Source organism: Nicotiana sylvestris, chromosome 12 (assembly GCF_000393655.2).
Source record: "Nicotiana sylvestris chromosome 12, ASM39365v2, whole genome shotgun sequence".
Taxonomy (NCBI): Eukaryota; Viridiplantae; Streptophyta; class Magnoliopsida; order Solanales; family Solanaceae; genus Nicotiana; species Nicotiana sylvestris.
Window position 1 is genome coordinate 87680343 of NC_091068.1, and position 11330 is coordinate 87691672.

Sequence of the window (11330 nt, forward strand, 5' to 3'; positions counted from 1 at the left end):
CAAGCCTCACTTCCACTCCCGCTTCCGTCGGCTCTGCCCCAAATTTGCACTCAAGGTATTCCGTCTTCGTCCTGCTCAACCTGAAACCTTTGGACTCAAGGGTGTGTCTCCAAACCTCTAACCTCTCGCTGACGCCGCATCGTGTCTCGTCGATTAGGACTATGTCATCAGCAAATAGCATGCACCATGGCACCTCCCCTGAATATGATGCGTTATAGCATCCATCACCAGGGCAAATAGGAAAGGGCTGAACGCAGACCCTTGATGCAATCCCGTAATAACCGGAAAATAATCTGAATCGCCTCCTGCTGTCCTAACCCGAGTCTTAGCTCCATCATACATGTCCTTAATCGCCCTAATGTAGGCAACCGGGACCCCTTTAGCCTCTAAGCATCTCCATAAGACCTCCCTAGGAACCCTGTCGTACGCTTTCTCTAGATCGATAAACACCATGTGGAGATCCTTCTTCTTATCCCTGTATTGTTCCACCGTCCTCCTAATAAGGTGGATAGCTTCTGTGGTAGATCGCCCCGGCATGAACCCGAACTGGTTGTCTGAAATAGACACCGTCCTTCGCACTCTCATTTCTACCACTCTCTCCCAGACTTTCATGGTATGACTTAGTAATTTAATACCCCTATAGTTGTTACAGATCTGGATATCGCCTTTGTTCTTATACAACGGGACCATTGTACTCCACCTCCACTCTTCGGGCATCCTATTAGTCTTGGATATAACATTAAGCAACTTAGTAAGCCATTCCAAGCCTGCTCTACCCACACACCTCCAAAGCTCAACCGGAATTTCATCTGGTCCGGTAGCTCTGCCCCTTCTCATCTTACGCATTGCCTCCATGACCTCATCGACCTCAATGTCCCGACAATCACTTAGTTCATGGGGGCTGTCGGCGTTCCTCAATTCACCTAGTACAATATCCTGATCCCCTTCCTCATTTAGAAGTTTATGAAAGTAGGTCTGCCATCTCCTCTTTATCTGGTCATCCCCCAACAAAACTTTGTCGTCCTCATCTTTTATGCACCTCACTTGGTCCAAATCCCGAGCCGTCCTCTCTCTCACCTTAGCGAGTCGGAGTAACTTCTTCTCCCCGCCTTTGTTCCCTAGTTCCTCATACAAACGAGCAAAAGTTGCCGTCTTTGCCTCCGTCACTGCCATCTTTGCCTCCTTCCTAGCTACCTTATATCTCGCAATGTTCGCTCTCTTCTCCTCCTCTCCAGTGCTCCCCACTAACCGCAGGTAAGCCACCTTCTTCGCTTCCACTTTACCTTGTACAACTGCATTCCACCACCAGTCTCCTTTGTGGCCACAAGTGCGGCCTGAAGATACCCCTAACACCTCTCTCGCCGCCTTCCTTATATAGTCCGCCGTCGTCGACCACATAGTGTTTGCGTCCCCACTACTTCTCCAAGCTCCCATTGCCGACAACCTTCCTTCCAACTCCTGGGCTTTAACCTTAGTCAAGGCACCCCACCTAATCCTCGGGCGGCCTCGTACTGACCTCTGTTTCCTTCTTATCATAATACTAATGTCCATCACCAAGAGCCTATGTTGCGTTGCAAGGGTCTCACCTGGGATAACTTTGCAATCCTCGCACAACCTTCTGTCGCATCTCCTAAGGAGGAGATAGTCAATTTGAGTCTTCGCCACCGAACTTTGGTAAGTAACCAAATGCTCCTCTCGCTTCGGAAAACTCGAGTTTGCAATCACTAGATCGAATGCCTTGGCAAAATCCAGCAGTGAGATGCCCCCTCCGTTCCGTTCCCCGAAACCAAAGCCGCCATGCACCTCAGTATAACCACCTGCAGACGACCCAATATGACCATTGAAATCCCCTCCTATGAATAACCTCTCGGAAGGCGGAATACTACGAACAATGTCATCCAACCCTTCCCAAAAACGCCTTTTAATCTCCTCATCACAACCTACTTGCGGTGCGTACGCGCTAACGACGTTTAAAGTACACTCACCCACCACCAATTTAATAGTCATTAGTCTATCATTCACACGCCTGACCTCTACCACCGACTCCCTAAGATGGCTATCTACTAGGATACCCACTCCATTCTTACCCCTCACGACTCCAGAGTACCACAACTTATACCCATCCGCGTTTCTCGCCCTCGATCCGACCCACCTAGTCTCCTGGACACACGCTATATTAATCTTCCTCTTCTGAAGGATCTTCGCCAACTCTATAGACTTACTCGTTAGCGAACCTATGTTCCATGACCCGATTCTCAACCTATAGGCTCCCTTGCCCACTCTACCTCCCCTGCCTCCCGACCCACCCCCTGACCCCGAGCCCACTCTTTGCCCCTCCCTCTCCTCTGATATAAATATCTACAAAAGATCAATGGATGTCATGCGCTCTAGGAAAAACTTGTTTCATCTAACAAGAGAGCGACACATTGCTTTACCTGCAAATCCAGAATATTGAGGCGATCAAAAACTTCCATAACCAGCATAACTAGTTATTCTTCCTAGTTCCATACGACTGATCACCAACACTAAAAAGGCGAGCGTGACTTTACCATTCATTTGAGAACCTAAAGAGGTTTTCTTTTCTGGTACTAAAAAAATCCTAAAACAAGGTGGATACGTACTAAATAAAGGGGTATAAAAGAAAACAATCAAAATTGAGAAGGAATAAAAGTACATTTCAACCGCACCATATTATAATCATATCAATTCAGAAATTCAAGGAGAGAGTTATCAATATGATACAACTCAGAGTTCCGAGGAAAGAATTATATCTCACATGTAGATACTTAAGGGGACTCACATTTTACATTTTTCTTGATGGTGTTGGTGGTTCTACTTTAATCCTCGCACTTGAATATTCAGATATAGCAACTAATGATTCCATTTCTACCTCATTTATACTTAGAGGCTTCACTTCCCACAACTTGGACATTGCATGTCCAGTGAGGTGTGTCAGCTATTATATTTGATTGAAGTTGCCTCATAGTGCCATGATATCTTGGTAACTAACACAAAATCTATCAAAAAATACAAAGAATACACAAGACAAGAAACATTTATTAATATGTTTGTACAAGTTCTAACAAGACATTATTGCAAAAGAATAGCAAGCTAACCTATGAAAACGAAATTATGATTACAGAAAAAGAATTGAATTAAGAAAAAAAAGGGTAATGGACAATACCTAAAAGAGTGAAGAGCCAATTTGATAGAAAACATATCTTCTAATTTTATTTGTAACTTCTCAATTTTATTTAATTTGTACATTATTATTGGTAAGCTGAAGATTCCTTTTTCTTATTTCTTTTATATTTTACAATTGTATCACAGTATGACGATCAAGGTAACTTTTTTCGATGTTAGAATAAGCATCATAAGCTTGTTCATACTTGTCAAGTGGTCAAGCTAACACTCAGCTTGTTTCGATATTCACTTTATTTATTTACGAAGAAAGATCTAACACTTTTACCTTTTTAAGTTAGAAAATTGTTCTTTCACTTATATTCGTTAGAGATGATTATGCTAATTTTTTTTTTTTTTTTTGTTCCTTTAAGTCTCCTGAAACTGGAAAACCTTTCCAAAACCTTTTTTCACTTCTTGGAGATTTGTTTGTGGAATTTTTTAACTTCACTTGTCAGTAGCTTTATTGGAATTGGGGTTAGTTTGATGCAAAATGACAAACAAGGAAAAACTGTCAACGAAATCTAACCTCAAACATGCATAAATCAGAACAAATACTAATATTATAATAAATTACCAGAGAAAAAAAAAGACTAACACATACACGCTAACAATTAAACAAAGTGCATGCAATAAAAAATATTACAGGAAAAATCTGCTCAAACTTTTAGAGAGTTATGACCAGAAGTAGAAGAAATTTGAGAGACTCTAAAGTGGAAGAAGAAAGAGTACCATTACAGACCATTAGTAGAAAAGGCAGAGATTCGCATTGAAAAAGTGAGAAAGAAAGTGATATTGGAGTTGAGAAACTCACCAGAAGAGAGTAGATTCACTTCAGAGCTGTGAAGGAGAAAGAGAACTGCATATGAATTGAAGAAGCGACTCAAATTGTATGAAACACTCAGTTTTGAGCGTTACAGAGGATAAAAAAAATAGTGCTTGCTATGTGTAGTGGTACACATGTTTGCTGGTTAAAAATTACAGTCTACGTGTTAATAGGCAAAAAGGCAAAGAAGCCAAGATCCAATGAAATAGGCCCAATTTACCGTACAATTCAAAAACTTTTTGTACAATTTATAAGGGGGATTTGTATCTATACCAGCTTTTTGGGTCACATTTAACTTGTGTTTGCTTTGAAAAAAAAATTGCAGGCGTACCCGCTTTTTCGCGTAACGTCAGCATACGGGGCTGAAGTAGCAAAGGCAATCACGCAAAACTTCAGCATTCTAGTAGACGGGCCTGAAGTAGCAAGTGTGCTGAAGTTTTTATTTGTAATTGTTGAACTTAAGCATAGTAGCTGAAATTTTGTTCTCTATTTGCTAAAGTTTTTGTTTGTAATTGTTGAACTTAAGCATAGTAGCTCAAGTTTTGTTCTCTATTTGCTGAAACTTTTGTTTGTAGTTACACTAAATAAGCTGAAGTTTTTTGTCATGGATTCATTAGTTTTGTCATTAAGCTTTTTCAAAAACTTCAGCAGAAGATGCTGAAGTTATTTAGTTCATTTATAAAAATTTCAGCACTAAATAAGCTGAATTCTTTTTGCCTTGGATACGCTTTTTCAAAAACTTCAGCAGAGATGCTGAAGTTATTCAGTTCATTTGTAAAAACTTCAGCTTATTTAGTGCTGAAGTTTTTATAAAAAATGAAAGTTTTAAGACAACGCCGTCAAATTCGTCACGAGGACTATGTTCTATGTCGCATTACGAAGACTGTTAATTTGTGTGTAAGTTCTCAGAATGTCCCTTTGGCCATTAGTGGCAAGAATTCTGTTGCCAATGTCATATCTGAGGAGCCGTTAATGCTAGGTTATTTGAATCTAGAATGGGAACAAGTGCATAAGCGTAGATAGTTTACTCACAGAAGAATCAAATACTGCTCCATTGATCCAATTGCCTCTATTCTCTATTGAAGAAGCAGAATGTTCAGCAGCTGTGGCACAATACAGAAAGCAAAAAGAAGAAGAAAGAGAGAGCGAGAAGCTTCATAAAACCCTCATGAACTTGATATACGAGTCATCAGGATTCAACATATATCTGTATTACTGTATATTCATAGCAGCACTAACAACAGCAGAAGAAAGAAGAAGAAGAAGAAGAAGAAGAAGAAGAAGAAGAAGAAGAAGAAAAAAACGAAGGAGGAGAAATGGGGATGAAGTTGTTTAAAAAGTGGGTAGAAGTTAAAGCTTTTAAAAAAAATGGGTATAGGTTAAATGGGGCGGCCAAATAGGGCGCCCTATGCAATTTTTACATTTATAGGCGTGATGTTCGTACACCTCTTAGCCGTTTATATATATATTAAAAAATATAATGGATGAAATTAAAAAATAGGCAGATTTACAAGTGGTAATTGAAAAGTAGGCACAATTTAAAAAATAAATGAAATTTAGCCACTTTGTATATAAAGATAAATCTGAACGAAAATACTGTTCAAAATTCAAAAATATTCCAGCATAATATATTGGAGTTCGAACTTTTTACATGTGAACTTTCAGTATAATATACTGGAGTTCCAGCATAATATACTAGTCTAGCATAATATGCTGGAAGTTCATACACATATGCTCTAATCTCCAGTATATTATGATGGAACTTTTCTTGTGCTGGAGTTATAACATAATATGCTGGAAGTTCATATAATATGTTGGAAGTTCATACACAGATGCATCAATCTCTAGTATATTATGATAGAACTTTCCGTATTACAATTAAGTAGTGACTATTTTTTAATAAGTTTATAAACACCGATTATTTTTCAATTATCGGTCCGAAAACTGGCTAGCTGCTGCTATTTTCACAAATATAATAGGTCTCGGCTTGGATAGATAAGGGTAATGTTTGGGCTTTATGGCAGATTGCGTAGTTTCCTCCAAATACATCGACGCTAATGACCCAATTTGGATCTATTCGGCCCGAAAACTGCTTCGGCCTAGTTGACAGTCCCTCCGCCGTGAACTTGCTTGAGTTCTCGTCAGCCTCCATCTTTTTCCTCCACGTCGAATTCCTGTAAGTTTCTAAAACTGTCTACTCCGACTTTTGTCTATCTCTTTGAACTTTTACCAGTTAATATGCATTACTATTCCCCCCCCCCCCCCCCCCTTCTTTTATTTGGTGACTTGATTATTCAAAGAGTTGATTTGACTGGTAACTGAGGTGGATTTATTGTTGAGTTTGTATTGTATGAAAACCGTTTGATAAAATGCCTATTAGATCTTGTGGGTTTGATTCAATGTAAACTCAAAATTTTAGCTTGAAAATGTGTTTTCAACTATTAGTTAGTCATGTGATTTTATTTGTGTCAAACTTGCACTTGAGAAATGTATTGTTCGCATTTGCATATACAGAAATTTGCTGCGTTCAAAAGGCGTCGCTCATACAATTTTTGAGGGTGTTAGGTACTTTGGAAGAGAACAAATGTTAAGAGGGGATAAGACAACGACAACAAACCCAGTGTATTCCCATGAATAGGGCCTGGAAAAGGGCAACCCGGTGCACTAAGCTCCTGCTATGTGCGGGGTCCGGAAAATGGCCGGACCACTAGAGTCCTTACCCAGTATTTCTGCAAGATGCTATTTCTACGGCTCAAACCCGTGACCTCCTGGTCACATGGCACCAACTTTACCAGTTACGCCAGGAGGGAGTAAGAAGGAATTTTAATTTACTTTATTTCCCATAAAATAGCAGCTGAATAGAAAATTTCTTATTTACTTTTGAGAACTGAATTCCACTAAGCATGGGTGGTCCTAATTCCAGATAAGTGAGGGTAGCGCTTAAAAGTAGTTCTATAGTGCTGCAATCTGAAATGTTTCTCAAGGTTCCCCTTCATCCTAAGTCAGATTAGTTAGTGAAGTGCTAATAAAAAGAAAGTGAAATCATAACTTTTGACTATATAGAAATCTTTCACCAATTGTTACGTTCGACTCTGAATTTAAATTATTCTTAAGTGTAAGCTAACTCTAACTTTTGGTAAACAAGTTTAGACTGCAGAACATGTGCTTGGTGAAGAGTCCTTCCAAACAAACATATGTGATTACTTTAAAACTCATTGATGAAGTGCTATTTTTTTGTTACTTCAGTTGGTTCATATCTTTCTATGGAGACCAGCGAAGGCCAAAGAAATAGTAGCTCCTATTAACAAGGGCATTGATACTAGATTGTGCATTTAATTTGAATGATCTGATGTTTTTTTGACTGAACAGTGTGGTTCATTATCTATTTATCTCACGTTACTAGTGTGAACTTTATTGTACTTTTTTCTTCATAGATGAACTGATATAGTCTAGCTGGAATTGTTGATTGAGACACATAAGCTGAAGAAATGGTAGGCTGGCAACGACATCTTCAGCGCATGCTCCATCAAGCTGGGAAGAGATATCACCAAAGTCAAACTATTCCTTTCAATTCACATTATCACTCAAAGTCGTCTCTAGTGCTTGGTAATGGTTCTTTCTCTGTTGAAGCTTGATAAATTGATTCTTCTGATGTCTTGTGATGGCTGTGGATTGTTAATGCAACCCGTCAATAGAAGCACCTCTAGTTAGGGTTCAGGGCTGTGTTCACTTTCTTCCTTCAGTTGCTTTTCGTTTTTGATTTCTCAAGTCATATATCATTTTTTATTTTCTAGGTGAGGCACCTTACTTGCCAAGATTGCAGAATACGGTTTCATCTGGCATCTCAAGGACATTATACCAGTATCTACAGCATTTGGTAATGTTACAATATAATTTAGTTCATATATATATGTGGCTATGTATAGTGAATTCAGGTGGCAATTCGGTCGTGAATCTATATCCCACCCTTCTTTGTTTTTATTTAATTAAGTTTTGTTGTTTTGATTTCTCGTACTCAAAACAGCTTATCATATTGCATACTATCTATGTTATGAGACATTCTATTCGTAGTGTTGCAGATGCTTGTCTAAGCACATAGGCAATTGGTGATCCTGTCTATTTTAATATAGCACCTTGGCAGATTTTTTCTATTTATATATCATGTTTTAGATCTATATAAACTCGTTCTATAATCCTTTATGGCCGTGCAATCAACTTATTTCCCAATCGAAATATTGATAAAACCATCTGTACATAAATTTCCTGTAATATACACAACAATAGTTTTATAACTCTACTAGAAATTATAGTCACCATTTTGTCATTTTTGCAAAAGCCATCGCCAAGAGTGGGTTAGTCAGTTTGACATCTGTCTTTACACTTCAGATATACTAGTGTCGATGGCTAAAGTTTTTGACTCTTTGTTATCTTGAATAACAATATAGGCATGCTTCTTTTTATGCTTTATTTTAGAACATTTATCCTATGAAAGAAAATTCAAATTAGTTTAAACAGTTTCATAGTTTATTTTTTTGCTTTCTTTTCCTTCCTTTTTAACTTTTTTGACAGGGGCTCTCTAGTACAAGGACCTTACTTGTAGACGCATCTGATGCTACACCAATTTCTTCCCCATTGACACCGCTTCTAACATCAAATACTGGAAATAAAGAAGCTGAGAAAGCAACTTCTAAACCTTCAACAGTTCAAGCAATTTTAAAGGGGATAAAACAGGTATGAAATGCCATAGCCTTTCTAATTTACCGCACACCAGAGCAGAATTTGCATGATGAGTAACAATTTGGTGAGTAGATGTGGTTAGGTACAGCCTTATCATTCGTATTTAACTAATCTCCTGGCAAATTTCCTTTTTTTTCTCCCTAGAATTGATGTCCCAGCTTAAATGGTTTATTAAATGATTATTTACATATAAATTGAAGTTACTCCCCGCCTCTATGTTTTAGACTCATAATTAATAAAGTTTTTTAGAATATTGCCAAGATTTTATGTGAATTAGGATTTAGCAATATGACAGTGAGGTCTACTTTATATCCTGCAATTTATGAGCACAAAGAAAAATTTAGAATTTTGGATTCTCTATTCAATTGTTCGACTGATTCTTGATTCAATATTTTTGGTATTGGGAGGACAGTGTGATGAAAAATGCAAATTTGCGATAATGTACAGGAATCAGGGAGAAATATTGAAGAAAAGGGACTGTACAAATGCTTATCTCTTTCATTACATACATGTTTGTGTAAGACTGTAAGCAGACTTTTGTCCCATTAGAATACAACAATAACAACCCAATATAATCCCACTTAGTGGGGTCTGGGGAGGGTAGTGTGTACGCAGACCTTACCCCTACCCTGGGGTAGAGAGGCTGTTTCCAAATAGACCCCCGGCATCCTTCCCTCCAAGAACTTCCCACCTTGCTCTTGGGGAGACTCGAACTCACAACCTCTTGGTTGGAAGTGGAGGTTGCTTTCCAAATAGAATGCATGTGAAAATTGGGGCCTGTCCAAGATGATGTTCTCATGCAACTATAACTTAGTGAAAGAATAATTGCTCCAACAAAGAACAGATATTGTTGGGACCTGTTTGTTTTCTAAATATGTTTTAATCTCCTTTCTTGTTTTATTTTCTTGACAAGTTTTGTTCTCTTTCTTTTACTCCTTCTTTCTATCAGAAATCTCTTTCCTGTCAACTGAAAGAGTGAGGAATCTTACCATGCTATCCTTTCATTCCTATGGCACTTGTCATTTTCAGAGCCCAAAGAAGATCAATTTGGTTGCAGCATTAGTTCGTGGGATGCGTGTTGAAGATGCGTTGTTGCAGTTGCAAGTGACTGTAAAACGAGCTTCCAAAACTGTCTATCAGGTAAGGCTTCAAGCAGCTTGCAGAAGATCAGGGGAAAGGAAATTATTTTCTTCATGAATCATTCAACTGTTGTTTACAAGTAGGCTGTATTTTATATATTTGACTCGGCCTTTCTGTTGCCTTCTTTACAAAGAGCATTCTCTAATGTATCTGCCACACCTATACTGCATTGAATAATTCTATGTTGCAAAGTAACCTCCATTGTCGTGTTGACAATCATTCACTTCTACTCATCCAAAAAAAAAAAAAAAAACACAATCATTCACTTCCAAACACCACATGAGACCAACCTTAAAGTTGTAGGACAATTGCCGAACATGGCTCCTGAAGTCAAAGATTATTTACAGTTCAGGTGTGATGTAATAGGAACCTTTTATTTTTGTAGGTTATACATTCAGCTCGGGCAAATGCAACCCACAATTATGGATTTGATCCAGATCGTCTTCTTGTTGGTAAAAAAGGGAAACTAACAATCTGTGCTCTCCTCTTTCTTCTAATCTCGGACTGATTCATTCTTTTCATATTTGGTGCAGCTGAGGCTTTTGTTGGGAAAGGACTTTTCAAAAAAAGGGTGTCCTACCATGCTAAAGGAAAGTGTGGAATAAAAGTGAGGCCAGAATGTAGACTGACCGTTGTAGTTAGGGAGATAACTCCTGAGGAGGAGGCCGAGATAGCTAAGTTGAGAGTACACAACTTCAAGAAGCTCACCAAACGCGAAAGGCGTCTAGTTCCTCATAAGCTCATTGAGACTACTCCAATATGGGACCGCAAAGGCAGAGCTAAGAGCAATGGACCAGGTGCTGCTGCTGCTTGAGCACAGTTACGGTGGTAGTTTGGTTTCACTAGAAAGCTTTTTAGTTCCGTAATAATCAGTTTGGGATGAAATGGTGTGCTTCTTGTCGGATTTCTTTTTCAAATGTTCTCTCTCATACACCCCTGCTCATAGCAGCTTAGGTCGAGATCTTTAGCTTCATTTGTAGGCACCTTCCTCCTTTTCTTTAGCATCTCAAGTGCCTCAAACTTCACGTACTTTTATGGCCTTTAAAGTATTCAGATGACTGATTGAATGTGTATTCATGATGGATAGATATTTCCATTTTGGTCAGTGTAATAAGTCAGATTTTGCATATTGAGCAATTTTCTTTTTCTGTAACCTTAAGGAGTCGTTTGGTGTGTGCGATAAAGGATAATAATTCCGGGATTAGATGCGGGATTATTTTATCCCGCGTTTGGTTGAAGTTTTGAATGCGGGATTAGCAATCTTGGGATTAATCCCTAGAGTGGGATAATAATCCTAGAATTAATCCCGGGATAAACATTAAAATGGCAAAGATGCCCTTCTCCAAGGCTCTTACTCCAAGTCTTTTAAACAATCCAATGTTAAAATTAAAAGTAAAAGGCTTTTCCTCTTGGGTTGAGGGTCTATTAGAAACCTCTCTACCTTTAC

At 38.6% G+C, this 11330-nt stretch overlaps 1 protein-coding gene across 2 annotated transcripts; it reads left to right on the forward strand.

The window, feature by feature from the left end:
• Positions 1–6012: 6012 nt before the first annotated feature.
• Positions 6013–11036, forward strand: LOC138884161 (uncharacterized). Of its 2 annotated transcripts, none has more exons than XM_070165124.1 (7): positions 6013–6182; positions 7478–7612; positions 7801–7883; positions 8576–8737; positions 9773–9883; positions 10269–10335; positions 10417–11036. In XM_070165124.1, exons 2-7 carry the CDS (start codon positions 7495–7497, stop codon positions 10695–10697), a joined length of 822 nt encoding a protein of 273 aa, XP_070021225.1. In that variant the 5' UTR covers positions 6013–6182; positions 7478–7494; the 3' UTR covers positions 10698–11036. The 2 variants fall into 2 exon arrangements, with proteins under 2 accessions (XP_070021225.1, XP_070021224.1); XM_070165123.1 differs by having other exon boundaries at positions 6029–6182; positions 7441–7612.
• The last annotated feature ends 294 nt before the right edge of the window (positions 11037–11330 follow it).